The following is an 18,303-nucleotide window of genomic DNA, read 5'->3' as shown; positions in this document are numbered from 1 at the left end:
TGTACATTGACTCTCCATAGAGGAAAAATATGCTACTAATATTAGTACTGTGGTACTAATCTAGTCCTCAAGAAATGACTGACCACATCTTAAAGCTGATAGAGGTACAAAAGCAAGAAGGCCAGGACTAGAACAGCTATTTTTTTATAAAGACTGGAGTGGAACTGGGGATGAGATGAAGATTTTTCAAACAATCTGCTTTCTAGCAACTGAACTTTCAGCATTTATGTTCACCAAACTCACCAAATAAACAGATTGTAAAATGATCAGGGGATAGAAATAATCCAAGTGATTTTAGCAACTGCACACTGCTGTGAACTCCACTTATATAAAAGTCCTAACTCATAAGTAATCCTTCAATCTAGTGTTTTTTTCCCCATTTACATAGATATGGAACATATTCATGAGATGAAAGGGAAGAATGGATTGCATCAGTATATTAACTTATGATAGGATTTTAATCACTATAAGAATAATGCAGCATGAATATATCTGGGAAAAGTAATTTAGCAAAATAACTAAAACCAGAAATAAAACTTTTTTTTTTTTTTGAAAAAGCAATAATAAGAAATGTATTTCTTGCCCGATGGAGAGGCAGGGAGGAAAGATGTATTTTGAAATACAATAAAGATTGATCACAGAGGAAAAAAATTATATTAGACACTAAAAGCCATTAAGCTAATTTACCCAATAAATTCAGGAAATTAAAATCCAGCATGCTTTTGGTCTAATGAAAGCCAGGTATGAATTATTTCAAATTACACCTACATTTCAGATGCACATGCAATTTTTACCTTATTGAATCCCTAAGTGCAATTGCTTAAGAATAGTTCTCTGCTGACCTAAATAGATATGCAATTTTTACCTTATTGAATCCCTAAGTGCAATTGCTTAAGAATAGTTCTCTGCTGACCTAAATAGATATCTCTCCACTCTCAGACAGAAGGATGAGGATGCAAGTGCAAGAGCACAGCATTAATTTTTTTATGGCTTTTTCCTTTCTAGAAAAACCCGTTTTCTTATGTGCTTACTTGTTCCTGGCCGGGCATCAGAAACATCCACCAGTGGTCCTGTGGCTTGTGACACAGACTGGTAATGGACTGTGTGGGTGACAGTCAGGGACTTCTGCTTGGATGTCTCTCCAAAGTCAGCATCAGTGAGCAGAACTGTCGATCTGTCATCTGTAAGTGAAAAACAAAACTCATCGGAGAATGAGTAGTGAATTTTGGGGTTGTCTTCATAAGTCCCCAAACTTATCTCCAGCTGGGCACCACCACGGACAGAGGCAGCTCCCTTTTCTCTGAAGGACTGGGGGTGGCTCTGAAGCCACCACAGCTTGGGAACCTCTGGGTTTAAACTGAAAGTTCACACAAAACTAAAGAATAACTGTGATTTTCTTTGTGATTTCACCTTAGAGATATGCAGCTGAGGCAGACTGTTAAACATCCTCCCAAAAAGCCAATTTGTGTGCAATTATTTTCAGCCCTATTTCCTTCATTCCTATCTTTTGACCACTGCCCTCTTCCCCTTCATTTCCGGAGAGCTCGGATGAGCTTTTCAACTACATATTCAATTTATTCCTTTTTACTGTTCACTTATTCCTGATTTTTAATGTGAAATCACCCATGTCTCCCCAAAAAGTGGTCATTAGGTAATGTTGCTAATGAACCCTCTACCAGTCCCCTTTTTCTCCAGATATTGCAGGAGGGATGGCCATGACCCAGGACTGCTTTTCCTGCAGGTGGAAAGACAGGTGGGAAGCCTGACCTTGTGAAGGAAGAAAAAAGGTGAGCACTAACCTTTACTGCTGTATGGTTTTGCTGCTGTTTCTTCCCTGTGGGGTTGGATATATTCACCAAATTTCTACACAGACCTTGATCCCTGCAGGAAACCAGTGCTATGCAGCACTTACTTTTTTATTATTATTTATTATTATTTTTGTTTCACTTGTGATCTCTGCATTGTATATTTTTTTTTTTTTTTTTCTCCAAAGAGGAATCTGGTCCACTTGATCATGGATGGTTTAACAGCAATAAATCTTTCACTGCTTGCAGAACAACTATTTGCTGTGCTATCAGACTTTCTTCTGCATTCCTTACAGTCTTTTTATCCATTCAGAACAGCAGTAAAAGCCACAAGGATTTCCCACTGTGCTATGCTATATGGATTTGTAATGTATTCCAAGGGGACTGGCAGTCAGTAGGGTTTCTGGGCATTTACCAGTCAGCAGAGGTTGATCTGCTTCTTCTAAGCACTCCTGGTTTTTGTTTTGGTTTTCTTTTTAACTTGACAAGACACCACAAGGGCGAACAGCTCTGCACAATAACATAACCAGCATTTTTTACCCAAAGAAGGCCATAAATAGAATGAGCATTATGAAATCAAATCACTCCGTCTCTGGCAAAAGATGAGCTCTTATTCAGGTTGGGAATAAAGCCTCTTGGCAGCAAACTCTGTCAAACACTGCCAAAATCCCAGCTTATTCCGAGTGCTGTGTGGAAAGCTGGCTGTTACCAGGCCATGATCACATTGCTGCAGTTAAGGCACTAATAGTATTTTCACTATGACCCCCCCTCCACTGCTCAGCAGCTGTAACTCAAAAGCTAAAGCTGTTTTTCAGGGTGAAGGGCAGGCTTTGGGAAGCTCCAGTCATGATTTTAAAAGTCTGTATTTCAGGTGAAGCATCTCCTTTTCAAATCTGGGATGGGCACGGGCAGGAGGTGCAGAGATGCCACTCTCAGCTTGCTGACTTTCCTCTCTGGCCACACCATCCCTGGGATGCTGTTAATTCTCAGCCATCAAAAGCTGCTTTTACACAGATTTTTACCCCAAAAAAGTAAAGTTAGGAGTCTAACAAGATCAGCCAAGAGTGTCTTGCCACAGTGTGCACCCCTACAGTCACAAAATGTTGGATTTTTATTTTGCTGTGTTTCCAGACATCTCGTGTTTAAATTATTTGGGAAAAAAAACCAAACAAGCAACACCAAACAATTCTATTTTTCATGACAGTTCAGCTATGTGCCAGCCATATGAGAAATCTTGTTTTCTGTTGCATCAAGCAGTTTAGATTTGAATTTTGCATAGATATACAAAAGCTGAAAACTGATCAAAATGTTGAAATATCATTTGCTGTGAACAGGTGGACACAATATGCAACATGTAAGTTTTAGAAGTTGGCTGTAGCAAATCTTTAAATACTGAGATTGTAGTTTCAGAAGTTCATTTTCATTTTAAGTAGTGCCAGTGATCCAACTGCCTACTCAGAGCCAAAAGAGAAATCAAAATGAAAATCATAAAACTGCCAGTCTTCAATTACATTTTCTTCAAGAGGCTCTTTCCAACAGCTTCATTTTCCTAATGTCCTGCATTATTTTAAATACTGTACTGAGATTACTTAAAGTGGGAAGTGACTCAAAGGGGAGGAAAAAAAAAAATCAGTTCAGTTTTCAAATGTGGGAAATTACTTTGTAGCTCTTTTTTTCTTGATGTGAGGAAATGGTGTGAGGTAAAGGAATTCCACCTAAAAGTACCCATTACATTAAGAGAAAATCAGCCCAAGTTTACCAATGGTCTCCATGGTGTCCCTCTCCTCGATCAGAAGTTGTGCTCTGGGAATGTCTATGTGCATCCTCAGTGTTTGCTGCTGTTTATTAAGTGTATCTGATGTCCTGGTGTTCTTGCTGAAAACAGAAGAGAATTGAACACTTTTAACACTCTGCCTCAATGAAAACATGTTTGCAAACATCCTCATTTTAAGTCTGTCCAGCTCAAACAAAAATAATGTCACCCTAATCATCAAAAACACTCATAGGTCTTATTCTCCCCTCTTCAGAACAAGTGCAGAGTATTAATTTGCTGCACATGACAAGCTGTTAGATGAAGGCACAGTGTGCAGGGATTTGCTCTATTCTTTATCAGTGGGAATCTCCTGAAAATTTCATACAGTTTTCTTCAAGTGTTGTCACATAATGAAATTAGTGAAAACACTTTGGAAGATGGACCTTTTCTTTCCTTTCTCATGAATCTCAGTAAAGCAACACACAGCTGATCAAACAGGTTGGTAGGAAAATGATGTCTTGAGTAATTTCTAATTATTTTTTTAATATTTTCATTATTTTTCATTAGATAAGTCCCAAATATCACTTGAACTGATAAATGAAAAAGTAAATTAATAACTAGGAATACTATTAATAGATTGCATAAAATAAATAAAGGTTTTAGTCCCATTGATGTTCCAAGACTAAAATCGCAAATCTCGTTTATATTCATGGATTATATCTAATTGATTGATGCAATACTCCAAAAATGAACATAAACCAATTATTCTGCCATCATGCAAATTGAAACAATTTCATTTTAAAGTTTGTGTGCCAGAAAATGACTTCTTAAATGAGCTGTCTACTGAAAGAAAATGAAAACGGATAGTAAAACTGAGTGCTGCAGTCATTTCTTGTTCACAGCTTGCACCAAGAAACCTTCAGATTGCACTAAAAACCCAGGACCTTTCTGCCCTTTTAGATGTAATTATTCTTTGGATGAAATGAAACATTTGAAAATACTTTACGCAGGGAGGCTGAGGGGAGTTCTGACAAATCAGCCAGCGTGTGTGTGATCCAAGTGCTCCAACTTCAAAGAGCTTTAAAGCCAAGTGGAGGCTCATTTTCTGGTGTAAAATAGCTGTAGATCACTCAGTTTAATTCTGCTTTGGCAATGAATTATTGTTGTTAATGGAATCAGCACAGGACTATTAAGCTGCTTGATGATAAGCTCTGCTCTTCCCCAGCACGGGCCTCGACGTCGGAGATTAATGCGTGTGAGATGAGCCCACATCTCCAGGAAATGTGGGCTAATTTCCTGCTGTGCCTCCATGTGAGCAAGACCTGATTATCTCAGGTCTGGAGGTTCTCTAGAGTCCTTTCCAGGAGGAATTTTCTAGTCATGTGGTCAGTGATTCTGCTCCACATCCAGGAGTGGGACCTAAATGCACACGGGTTCACCTCTCTGGCTGAGTCACACCCTCTGGCTTTCCCTGCTCTTGCTGTCCCCAGCATCAACACTACCTATGCATCTCAAATTTAATGTCTCTTGTCTTTTCCTGGGGAGATTAGGTGGTAGTGTTTCCATATGTGCAGATGGACAGCTGAAACACAGTCAAACAGCCCACAACTGGTGCCTCGTTTCTGCTGCATTTAATCATCATGGAAGCAAATTATCAGAAGAGCTACCCAGGGGCTTCCAGAATTTTCTCTGTATATAATCAGTGGATAACAGTAGCTACAGTGTCTTATTAAGTACACAATTTTTCAAAGTCATTTAGTATTGCAGATAAATTCCACACTGATGTTCTCAAAGTCTCTGCATGGATTAGAGGCCACTGTCCTATTGGTTTCCACTCAAGTTGCTGAAATGTTGAGAGAATCAGAGACTAATATATTATCTGTGTGCCAGATATGCTTGAAGACATGCCCTTGAAAAGCTGGACTACTTTGGGCTTGTCCCAGGATTGTAGAGCAAAGCTATGATCAATTAGGAAACTGAATTTTCAATGTCAAATTTCAATAATCCAATAGTTACAGGACACATGCAATCAGACACATATAGAATCTGTGCAATGCAAAACTGAGTCTAGTAAATGCATTATTACACCCCTCTTCACTCACTAGGGATGTAGGAAATACAGGGATCAAATCAGACATCTTATTGAAGGAATGCAGATCCCAGAATCCCAGTAAGATCTAGAATCTCTTCTGCAGGATGAATGCTCTGTATTTCTCTTATTGGAAAGTACTCAACTGCACAGGAAATATTGTTTGGACCACAGGGAGCAGGAGGACAGTTCCCCAGGTTTGCAGTTACATTGCTCCCCTGCCAGGAGAGAATTCCCCATCCCACTCTTGTCTCCAGGGATAGCTTTATGCAAAATACATGGAAGGTTTTTCAAGCCCAAACTGGAATCCAGAGCTCTCTAAAGTCAGGAATATTCCCTACTGTGCTCGAGAGCTCTGCCTTGGTTTGTGGGATCTCTCTCCTCCTCCCTGCTGGTCTAATTAATTCCACTTTACACAGCAGTGCAGTGACATGAGGTGTCCAAACACAGCACAGGCAGTTGGCAGAAGCAAGAGGGTTGCTGCTGATTAGGGGGCTGCCTCACTCTGGCTCAAGGAATTTTGAATTATTTTCTGCACAGCACACTGGCTCAACTTTCAAGTTATAAAAACCTAAAGTGCCAACAGCAATGAAGTGCCTCTAGGACTTGGAAACAAGGCAAAGAGCTTTAGGCTTTCAGTTTTGAAGTTTGGTGCCCAAGTATTTTGTAACCTAGGAAAATTCAGGCATCAAATTATTGTAACAATCTGGGGGATGAGGAGAACAATAATTAATTCTTTAAAGGGAGAAAATGTATCTACCCTTATTTTTCTATATTTACAGTTATAAAATTCCCAAATATAAGCATGTCAGACCTTGTAAGGATCTCTGTAAAATATAATTAACTCCCTCTGGTTCAAAGAATCTCCGAGCTCCAAATTGTTGGGAGCCTTGTCTGGGGAATGAGTCATAGAATCATAAAATGGCTTGGGGTGGAAAGGACCTTAAAGATCATCCAGTTCCAACTCCCCTGCCAGGGCAGGGACACCTTCTACTAGATCAGGTTGGTCAGAGCCTCATCCAACCTGGCTTTGGACACTTCCAGGGATGAGGCAGCCCCAGTTTCTCTGGGCAATCTGTGCCAGGGCCTCACCACCCTCTGAGTTAAGAATTTCTTTCTAATATCCAATCTAAACCTGCCCTCTGTCAGTCTAAAACCATTGCCCCTTGTCCTGTCATTATCTGCCCATATAAAAAGTCCCTCTCCCTCCTTTTTAAAAGCCCCTTCAAGGTGCTGGAAGGCCTCAATGAGATCTCTCCAAAGCCTTTTCCATGCTGAACAACCCCATCTCTCTCAGCATTTGCTGCAGTTTTTTACTCTAATAAAGTGTCTGCTTTTGGCCACTATTTAAAACAGGTACTTGGGCACGTGGGCCTTTGGGTCTGACTGAGAACAGCTTTTATATACAGTCTGTGGATAAAAGGACCTCTTCCTGGGGAAGTACTTTGAACAAGGCATTTTGAAAGAGTGCATAGTTAACATAATACCCCCTTTTAAGCTATCTTTCTGGATCTTTATTACAAAAATATTTATTTGAGTGACTGAAAATTCCTGTGTGCACAGAAGGTTAAACATGTCAAGCTAGTTATGTAAAGGGATTGAATATGATGCTCTGGAAACTCAGAGTCATTTTGGGTCCTTGGCAGAGAGTCAGGCCAACCCCACAGTTTCCTGGTTGCCCAAGCTGGTTGTCGTAAAAACATATGGAAAACTAAATCTTTGTAAGTAATCAGCCTGACAGAGGAATACTTGGGGAGAAAAGATCCTTCACCTTGTGCTCAAAATTTAAAAGCTCTGTGAATTGCTAAACTGATTCACAGTGAACTGTTTCAAAGAGCGTGGCTGGACTGGTGCTTTCACCCAAAAGAATCATAAAAAAAGCTGTGATTGTCCAGCAGCAGTTTATTTGTGAGTTTTTATTTGTGAGTTTTTATTTGTGAGTTTAAGGTATCAACAGCAAGCTGTGCAGCTCCCTTTAAACTGCTGACTTCTGAGGCTTATCCTGCTCCACAGACATTTGACTTACACAGCCAAAGCCAGAGACTTTCAAAGCAGAGACTAAAGCTCCGTTCTTAATCCGCTTTACACACGCTCACAAAAATCTCCTCAAAGGGAAAGATACACAGAGCTCTCTCCAGCCCTCACACCCTCCTACCAAGCAGGGAATCATCTTTCCTGCCCTCTCCCCACATACCCCCTTTCTTGATATTTTTATCAGGGCAAATTTTGGCGAAATCTAAAAGCTATAAAAAATATGGGTCCTTATAATACGTGACCGTTGCTTTGGAGAGGGTTTATTATACTTTGACTATTAATATGATGCATTTTCAGGAATATCTAATGGTGGTGGGTAGCTCAGGTCTGGTTGAAGGTATTTCCCAGATTTATCACAAATGAGAGTTCCAAGTTCTGATGTGTCTGCAAATGTAGTCCTATATCCCCTACTTCCTCTGAAGTTCTGATGTAACAGTCATTTGCTTTTGTTCACACTTCTGGGAAAGAAATATAAAATATGACTATTTAATAAAAAACAAGATTATTTGTTAATAAACGAGACGAGAGAAACTGGCTTGATGATCATATTTCAATGCTGGTGCCAGAAAAACCAAAATCAAATGGTGGCAGATGAGTTACCCTGAAAAACAGCTCTGAACTAAAGGCTGAGAAGGGACCTGGCTGCTCTCTGGGTACATCAGGTAGGCAGGGAAAAGTCCTTTAATTTAAAGGTCACCATCACCAAAGGAAAAAGTGGCTCAAACCAGGTCACTTATGTTGGCATTTGATGAAGTTTTTTAAGTATCAGAGGAGTGAGGCTCTGAAACAGCCTTGCAGAGGCTGCCACAAGGTTTGTGAAGCCAACCAGGGTTAAGGCAGAGGTTCCCCAGGTTTGTTTTGAGCAGAGGTCACTTGGACAGGTTGTCTTCATGCAGGAGCTTCAGCCAGTCCGTGCTGGGTTTCTTAAGGGAACAGACTTGCTGCATATGCTAATCTGGGCTGTTTGCTGTGACACCAAAACCACCAGAGCACATGTTCCTGGAGCTGCTGAGACCCACAGTCTGCTGCTTGCAGGAGTTTCCAACGGGCAGAGGGGGAGGGTATGACCTGCCCTGCATGACTGGTCTTGTTAACATCAGTGGGCTTATTCAGATGCACTTGCAGACCGATGGCATAGAGCTGAATTTACACTAAACCCATCTGTCACCATGTAAGTATATTCTTAAAAAGGGATGTGAAGTTTATCACGGGTGAGGAAGCTCGAGTATGGTTCATCTGATAAAATATCTGTGACACTCTCAAATTTGTTGCTCGAATATAAATATATTTCCCAGCAAATCGAAATCTGTTTGAACTTAAAAATCATCCCTTGGTGATCCCAGTTTCAAATATATGCAGCAGTTCTAAAGTTCAGTATTTTCCCTAGACAAAACAATAAACACTGAAGATATGAAATTTCCAACTTGGAAAGAATTGTGGTGCCAGGATAGTCATTGTGATGCAATTCAACAACTGAATTAGATTTATGAATGCTGAGCTGATGGAACAGAACTGAAAAGTAATAAATGGATTTACCTGCTCTTCTACACCTTTGGGTATAAACAGCTAACAATAGTGAATTACATAAACATTGCTGCAAAGTTTAGAGATATTCACATCCAGAAATTTATTGCCTTTAATCAGATGATCTCTGAAGAGCAATTGCTTTGATACATATTATGAAAATGTTTATTTGGAATAGGAAAAATGTCGAAATGGACCTACATAGCTTCTACAATTTAATCTACTAGCACAAGTTAGCAGGTTTTTTATCATTATATTCCCCCACAGATACTGTCCACAAATTGTCTTCTTTCTCTCATTTCTAACCATCAAGTGTCCTAACTCTTAACAGACAGTCATAGAGTGTATTTTTAAAAAGGGTTTAGAAATAGAAAGTTTACTTCCCCATTGGTCCCTACAATCATTTTTAAATATGATGCTGTAGTTGACAGACATTTTTCAATTAAAAAAAAAAAAAAATCTATTCTTACCTCATAAGCATTTCAGCCAGACTCTTTGCATCTAGAAGAAAATAGAAGAAATGTCACCACAAATGAAAATCTATTTGATAGATGCATTATTAGGAAGTAAGTGATTTGAATCAGCCATGTGTAAGACCACTGCTGTTTCTCAGATCAGTGGCAAGAATAAAATAGCCTCCAAAAGTCCCTAATTTTGCTGAAATTGCATTTCAGCCCCAAACAGCCCAACTAGTTCCTCAGTAGGAGAAAAGATGCTTAGAGAAGTGCAAGTTACCAGCGGCTTAACTGGAAAATAATGACATAAACATATTAAAAGTAGGAACAGTTTAACAAGTAATGGGGATCTCTGTCCAATCCCAGAATCATTTAGGTTGGAAAAGCCTTCTCAGACCATCGAGTCCACCCTGTGCCCCATCCCCACCTTGTCCCCCAGCCCAGAGCACTGAGTGCCACATCCAGGCCTTCCTTGGACACCTCCGAGGATGGGGACTCCAAACCTCCCTGGGCAGCCCCTTCCAATGCCTGAGCATCCTTCCAGAAGAAATTCTTCCTGATGTCCAGCCTGAACCTCCCTGGCACAAATTTGTTTGGTTGCTCTCAAACATGAATGTTTTTCCATGAGCAATAACTCAAAACTACTACTGGGTCTTCAGAGGACTGTCAACACACAAAGCAGGAGGTGGTTATTCCCACATGGATCAGCCCTGCAAAATGAGGCTCTGCTGAAGGAAAAACATTTCTTCTGTTGCTGTCACTGCTGCTATTATTAGCAGAAAATCCTTTGGGCATATAATTATTTCGATACTGAGTTCAAAAGACACAGCTGAAGTTTGGTTTTTCACGTAGGTTTCTGTAAAACTTTATCAATGTAATATAATTATTTCTGTGGTATCATTCAGTAAAAATAGACAACTCTGCTTTGTTCTCCTGCAATCAGCTGCTAAACAAACTCACTTAAAAATGCTGACTCCAGAGTCCTTAAGCATATCACACAGCAACAAAGCAGCCTTTTGTGCAACCAAGTGAAGCAAATCTGAGAAGAAAACAATTCCAAGTTCTGTCTTCAAACAACTCTCCTCTTATGTGAAACTTTACATTACTTCTTTTATCTACTTCTTGTAAATCTAACGGCACCTGCCAAGGCATTTACTGAGTTTGCCTTTGTTTTCCATCTCACCTTTTTTATTTCTCAACCACCTCTTGGGTCTCCAACACCTACAACATTTTCCTTACCAGTGATTCTATTAAATATCTGCCTTTAAAATTCAGAGGATGTAGGCAGAAACAATCCACCATCTTAACACATCTCTCCAGCTTGAGTTGCATTAATTTTCAAAAGGAATGGACAAAGGGCTCTTTTTATTTATTTATTTATTTTTATTTATTTATTGAAAATCTCAACCAAACCCCTTCCATCCACTTTCTGCATTCTGTTCCTCTGACACAGTGCCAGCTTCTCTGTCTTAGCCTTTATTCCTCACCTACTACTGGAGAAGATGGATTTCTGGGCTTCCTTGAGGTCTGTTTGCTCCACTCCTTTATTTTTAACCTCCTCCTATCCCTTTCCAGCACAAAGCAGGGCAAGTTCCAGGTGGAGGGAAGGCCCATTTGCTGGGGCAGCCACCTTTAAAATTCCCAACACATTTGGTTTGGCCCCCTGGGAAATCAGGGACAGTGATACAGCTTCAGATTGCATCCTGCCACTTCTGAACTATCACGCCACGCTCAATACTTTCTGCCTGTGTGAAGGTGAACTGGATTTAAAAACAAAGGGGAAACTATTACAGGAGTAGCAGAGCTGGGTTAATAGTAGGGAGAAAGAGCATTAAGCCATCAGGCTTCTGTGTTATAATACATATTGACCTACTGAATGGCTGCTTGAACTCCAGCAGCCAATTGACCTTTTTTGTGACCTGACTGACGGAACCACTAAACTGGGCAAAAAATCAGGGTTTTGCTAAAAACTATGCTTTTTTTTATAAACAGAATACTCCAGTGTGACAGAGGAGGAAGGCAAATGTTTAACTGTCCCTACATGCTAAACAAGGAGTGGAAGGATTAAGAATGGAGAGCCTGCTGTTCTTAGGCTGCGTTTGCCACAGAAACTGGAACCACAAACCCGCTGTCTGTAAGCACAGACACAAATGTTTGCATGCAGAACACACTGCAAATCAAACTGCAATTCCCACTCCTCTTTGTCCAGCAGGCTCAGAGAAAACACATCTGCAGCCACAAAAGCCAGAATTACATCTGTAACTTGCATAAGTTCCTCCAGAAGGTCCCAGTGTGGAAATTATTCTTTTTGACGTAGGCTAGAGGAAAGCTGGCAGTGGAGTCATGATTTAGGAAAAATGGCAGTGATTATGGCAGGATTTTTAATTCAAAATTCTCATGAAAGTTGACCACAACAATTACTAAAGCAAAACATTTTTTTTTTTTCAGTTAGGAGAGCAGAAAAACTTGCACACACTGTCGTAGAGAACTTAGTAATGAGTTCTCTGGAACAACAATACTTATTGTACTTATTATATTGTTATTATATAATTTTAGAACAGGATGTAACTTCCAGAAGAACAGAAAATGTCTAACTTGAGATCAGCCTTCAAAAAGAATGAACAAAAAATAAATTAGAATTACTGAAGTCCTATCAATCTGATCTTGGCAATGAGCAAAATGATGAAAAAAATTGAACAAAGCTTAATGAAATGAACTAAAGGAATAATTGAGGCCAATCAATAAAGATCTGTGGTCAAGCAGCCATGTCCAACAAAGTTGATTCTTAAAAATGAGACTAAAATTCACTGAGAATTGATGACATTGAAAAATCTCTCACTGTGATATGATTAAATAACAGTAAAATCTTACATTTGTATTTCTCACAGCAAAGTGAGAAAGTACCTCGAAGTATTTTAATAAAAAGTAGCATGATGCAAAAATTAACACAGGAGCCACTTTTCATTTAGGAGACCATAAAGGGAAAGAAAAAAGGCTGTTACCTCTCTGTCTGATGCTGATATGAGTGTCACTGGAATACTGTGTTAGTTGAGAAAACCTACCTAAAGACTGCAAAGGGACCAGATAAAAGCCTTGACATTAATAAATGATGGGAAAGCTACAGAGGAAAATTAAAGGATATTCATCTGTTTCATTTACCAATGAAAACATTAAGAAATTACTTGTATGCCACCACGTGAAAAAAAATATCCTCAGAGGCTGAAAAAAAACTTCAGTCCCTTTACAGAAGTGAAACAGGACCAAATGGATGTTGAGCTGTAGCTTGACAAATTCAGATAAGTGAAATGCAATTTTTACAGAAGTGTTAGCTAAATACAGATTACTTTTACCAAAAGTACTGATGAATTCTTTTTCACTGCCTATGTTTAAGTGAAGCTCAGATATTTTCCTAAATTCCTATATTCTGAGAGGAAATAGTTCAGAGAAGTCTTATGTTATGCAAAAGCTGTACTGCTCAGTGATCATGAGGGTTCTTTAAGGGACTATAACTCAAGAATCTATGAATACTTGTAAATTAAGCATGAAAAAATAATGTGCACAGCCATCATTTCCTGGAGCCAGGGGGCTTGAAATGTCCTGTTCATTACTGGATGGAACTCCACAGTATTTCTAAGAAGATAACACTTTCTGTTTCTTCACCACATGTTTTTAATTAAAAAAAAAAAACAACCCAAACTTCACAGAGGTAAATGACTTCTAAGGTTTCAAACGAAAAAGTTATTATACAAGCTGAAGCATCCAGATGCCCTGATTTGCAGAGCTGTGTGTGAACCATAAGGGCAGTTGTCCTCTTTAATCTATGAGTTTGCCCATGCCTAAGAGCCCTGTATCTCTTCTTTTTTTTTTTTTTTTTTGGCAAAAACATCCAAAATATTGTTACAAAAGACAAAATGAGACCCAAAAGAGAGATGAGTATTTGCTAAGGTGAGAAGGAGTTAATAGCTATGATCGTATTTTGGCTAAAATACAAAATAGCTAAACGAATTGGTGGCTCTTGGAAGTAATTAGACTTATTTTTGTAGAGGATAAGTTGCTTTATTATTTTTTCAGTGTGGGATTTGAGAGGCTTTTTCCCCAACACCTTCAGTAGAAGGTCTGCCATTCTGTGCCAAAATCTACACTCCTGCAAGTGGCTGCAAGAGTCAAAAACTTGGCTGTGGCTCAGCCAGGCGTATCTACTGGAAGATTGATAAAGCTGTGAATGAATTCACAGATCTAAAACTTATTCACACGGCAAACAACTGAATTTGAATGAGGATTAGAGAAAAGGACAGACCAGCAACAGTGAAAGGCCAGTGAAGTGTTGCAATAGTTCTGTCATAACACATCAAGGGGAAAAAGCTGTGGCAACAAATCTGAGACTATCTGGCTGTGTTTTCTAGCCTACTAATATATGGCTACTTTCATTTTAAAATTCAGGAATCATGGTTTGCATCTGCTGGGAAACTGAAATTCCCTCATCTTTAGAACATCTGATTTTATCCTTCAAAACAACCCCAGTTTTAGGTTATCAGAACCATTCACAAGGGAAGCAAACACCAGAAAAAAAAAAAAAAAAGGAAAATAAACAAACACCAACACATGAGAATTATTTTCTTTTCCCATAATAACAATGAAAACATTAATTATTCTTATAGAAGCTTAGTACCAAACGACAAAGAAGGAATCTCTGTAGAAAACACACACGCTTTGTCACCTCATGTCTATTAGATATTGCAGGAAAATGGTGCCAGCTGGGGATTGAACAGTTTGGTCACTTGTACTCTCACGTTCAGGGACTGTGTGTATGTGGAAATGAGCGCCACAGATCTCCTCTTACCTCGCAGCCGCTTCAGCCTCTGCTCCCTCCTCCTCCTCCTCACGACCAGCAGCATCACAAAGAGCAGCAAGACCCCAACCAAGATACAGGAGATGGTCACCAGCATCTTTAGCCCTTCGTTGGTTGCCAGCCCTTCCTCACTCTGCACAACTGACTTAATGAGTGGAGGGATTGTACCTGGAAACAGTGTCATGATATTAGAGGCCTATTAATGAAGACAAAAGGTTGAGTTCGCAGGGAATAAGGCAGGTCGTGTGCTCCAGCTGTCTGCAGAACATTAATAAGGATGTTTCTGTTTGGGGTGGATGATTTGTGTGTCTAATGCCCATGCACACACACCCAGGCACACTGATAACAGGTACTGACTGCAGAGACTCAGAATTTATCAGAAATCAAGAAGAATTGCATTAATTGATTAAGCACAACCATGCCCGTTAAGCAGTCAAATACTATGATTAATTTTGAGTCCTATTAAACCATTACAGAGCTGTAAGAGGTGTCAGAATTCCTACCTATATATTACTCCTTACTTTGGGAAAATAGCACTGCTGCAGCATTTCTGCTGGGCTTTTCTTGGTATTTGACAAAGCTCATTTTGTGCCACACACATCAGACCGATCCTTTGCAGAGAAACATTCTTACATCAAGTCTAGGGGTGCAGCAGTGGCAGGGATCTGAAATTCAGATGGCCAAGCTGATACTAATCTGCTAAAGACTGTCTGACATTAAACTCATCAGTAAAACAGGAGGGTAATGCTGGAGAGAAACAATCAAATTTTGAGAGGGAAACCAGGGAAATGAATCTACCAACTACTGGCAGGCAGCTCACTTTTTCATTCTGGGACATATTTGCATTTTGAATATACCTGGCTTCCTGGTGATATATAATACTTGAACTTTTCAATTCTCTTTTTCTTTACCTCTGAAGGACGTGAGAAGAATGCAGGGCTTTCTGGGGAAGGCTGTTTAGTCATGGAAGACTTCTCCCTCATTTCCTGATTACTATTAAACTGCTGAATGCAACCACAAATGAGCTATAAAATGCGTATTTGTTTGGAATGGGTAGGAACACGCAAGTATTGTGAACTGTGATGACTTTGGATGGAAGCTATTAAATTTTAACCGGCTACTGAGACATAAAAGTGGCTCCTTACTTGCTGAAGGGAGAGGAGGGTGACAGAGAAAAACAGGGACATCCTTTTTTACATTTTAATTGCTGCATTAACTGATATATCTCATTATGTCCCATACAGCATCAGAATAAAAAACTGGGATATGATGCAGTACAATGTGAGTGCCAGAACCACAGTGAAAATGCAGAATCCTAAGTCATGGGGTTTTTTTCAGATCTATCTGAGTTGCATATAAAGTGTAGAGGAGCTCCCTAAAGAGACGAAGATTAAAAGAAAAGCTACAACCACCCAAACCTTTATCAAGTACTATGGAAAATTTGTTTTCTTACAATTGCATTTTGAATATTTTTCTACTGTTCCTTTGCAGTTCTTCCCCATAATTTTCTTTTTTTTTTTTTCCCTAATTTTCCATTTCTTGGTATAAACACACAGCAGGATTTTTTCAACTGAGATTCAGTTTTTGCACTACTCTCAAGGCAAATAAAATTATTAGATGAAACTTCAAGCTCCTGAAGGTAATACTAATAACTGTCTCCAAATTCTCCTAAACCCTCATGAATACTAAGAGGCCAAAGTTTTCTCTGAATTACAGTCACACAGATCTCTGGCTAAAGACTGTTGGGTTCAAGATTGCCTAAAATTACATCTTGCTTTCCTTAATACTTCGATGAAAATCAAATTATGAGTGGCCTTAATTTCAGCTAAACCTTAAGTGTTTAGGTATGTGATTATCATTATCCATACCTCTTCCAAGTAAAATGTAAACCTCATAACATTTATATCCAGGCAGTTAAAGCTTAATTAAAAATCATGCTGCAGGTTTATATAACCTTCCCATTATCCATTTGTGGCTTTTCAGCAATTGTATTAGGAATTAGCACAAACTAATCCTGCTCTCCATGGATAGCAACATTTATTGGCATCCTGGGTGCTGGCTGGGAGTGGAATAGCAAAAGTCCTCAGAACTAAGTCCCAGACAAACTGAGAGGGTTTGTTTTATTTTCCAGGTCAACTCACCTGATTGGTGCTTCCTGGAAGTTGTAATTGGAATGTCTCTGACCCCATTTTCCCCTTTGTTACAGCCCTTCCAGCATCTCCCACTGCACCTCGTGAATTCAGGACTACTGATCTAAGTGTTTTCCCCTGTCCTCACTGCTCTTCATGGTGGGAAGTCCCTTGGTGGGCTGGAATCAATTAGCATAGTTAGAGCAGCCATGGAGCTGATCTGATTTAATGTCAGGGCTACTGAGCAGCTGAGGGAAGCTCCTTTGCAGTGCTACACACTATGGTGCTAAAATTATCTCCTTCAGGAATGCAAGTGTTCCAAAAAACAAGGGGCAGGGAGGTCAGGAAATCTGTGAGGCGAAATACCCGCGAATGGAGGGAGCACAAAGTCGTCATTAACCCTTTGACCTGATTTCCCACGGAGAGATTTCAGGTGAAGGATGCTCAGCCAGGATACTTCTCAGGAGCTCTGCCACAGGCAGCAATCAGCTCCTGCAGCCCAAAGTGACCCAAACACCACGTAACTCAAGGATTTCTGCAGAGTTTACAAAGGCTTTATGCTAAGGCTGCTAAAGCTCCTGAGTTTGTCCTCATCTTTCGGTATCCTAGAACTTCCATACACCATATTATCTAATCTCCAAAGTACTATCCTTGTATCTGCTTTATCCCAAGGGCAGCTGGGACCCCTAGAAGCTGGAAGGGGTTAATCTCACATCACAGGATGAATCAAAGGTAGAGGTGGGGGTAACACTCAAAAGTGGAGCTGGCCAAGAAGTTTCCACTCACATGTTTTCTGCAAACAAAAAACTCCCTCTCCATGAAAGCAAAAAATCCCTGCATGAAGTATTGATAGGAAATGTTGATTTATAATAATACACAATTTCCCAACTCTGAAGCTCCTTAAGCCTATGCAGTTTACCAAGGAAAAAATGAACAGGGAACTGTGGGGACAACTTTTGGTTTAGAAGGACTGAAATATTTATACGAAATCTCTTATGTGGGAATAGACTACCTTAATTTTCAATAGTGATGATAATAATAATAACAACCAGTTTATCATTTCCATTCTGCATCAAAGGTAACAAATTTAGAAAATCTGAAAACTGAAAATTTGCTTTTCCATCCGTTTTTGCCCCTCTTAACCTTGGGGTCAGTATTTGAGATCACACTGCCTCTCTAAGGCACAATATAGTCCTGGCAAAGCATGTCTGACAAACAAAACCAGCAACATCATAAATGAAAAATTTTCCAGCTGACCAGAAGCAGTGGCCCAGGAAATTTAATGCTACAAATAGTTTTCACTGTTTCATTTTCTCTCTTTTAAAGATGCCATACAGCAACATCAAAAAATCAAAGGGTGTGTGGTCGCAGTGTGTGAAACCAAGGTAGGTATCATCACCCAATCAAAAAGCAGAGCCTGACAACATTTGAAATCAGATCACTGCAAGAATACATCTGATTTCAATGCTATCAGTGGGAATTTAAGGCTCTGGACCTGCATTTTCATATAATCTCATTTTAAGGTATGGCTTGTGTGCCCCAATCATATAGATGGAATGATGTAAAATGTAATGGCTTAAGACGCTGAGGTTTAAACCCTGCCTGAGTCATATCCCACATTTCTGACTGGGAATGGCCCATGCTCTGCCCTGAGCTGTACATGAG

General features: G+C 39.6%; 1 protein-coding gene and 1 long non-coding RNA gene across 2 annotated transcripts in view; one reads left to right on the top strand and one right to left on the bottom strand.

Moving 5' to 3' along the window:
- DSCAM (DS cell adhesion molecule) overlaps positions 1-18,303 on the bottom strand; it is a 443,293-nt gene that overhangs the window by 25,607 nt on the left and 399,383 nt on the right. The window contains exons 27-30 of the mRNA XM_064647059.1: positions 14,501-14,677; positions 9,676-9,706; positions 3,565-3,680; positions 1,032-1,181 (exon numbers count right to left, since the gene is read on the bottom strand). Of these exons, the coding sequence (XP_064503129.1) occupies positions 1,032-1,181; positions 3,565-3,680; positions 9,676-9,706; positions 14,501-14,677 (474 nt within the window). The remainder of the gene's footprint in view (positions 1-1,031; positions 1,182-3,564; positions 3,681-9,675; positions 9,707-14,500; positions 14,678-18,303) is intronic.
- Positions 1-18,303, top strand: part of LOC135410388 (uncharacterized) — a 162,100-nt gene that overhangs the window by 63,206 nt on the left and 80,591 nt on the right. The window lies entirely within an intron of this gene.

This window comes from Pseudopipra pipra, chromosome 2, assembly GCF_036250125.1.
Source record: "Pseudopipra pipra isolate bDixPip1 chromosome 2, bDixPip1.hap1, whole genome shotgun sequence".
Lineage (NCBI taxonomy): Eukaryota > Metazoa > Chordata > Aves > Passeriformes > Pipridae > Pseudopipra > Pseudopipra pipra.
The sequence above is the reverse complement of the archived record's forward strand: the minus strand, read 5'-3'. Positions and strand labels throughout refer to the sequence as shown.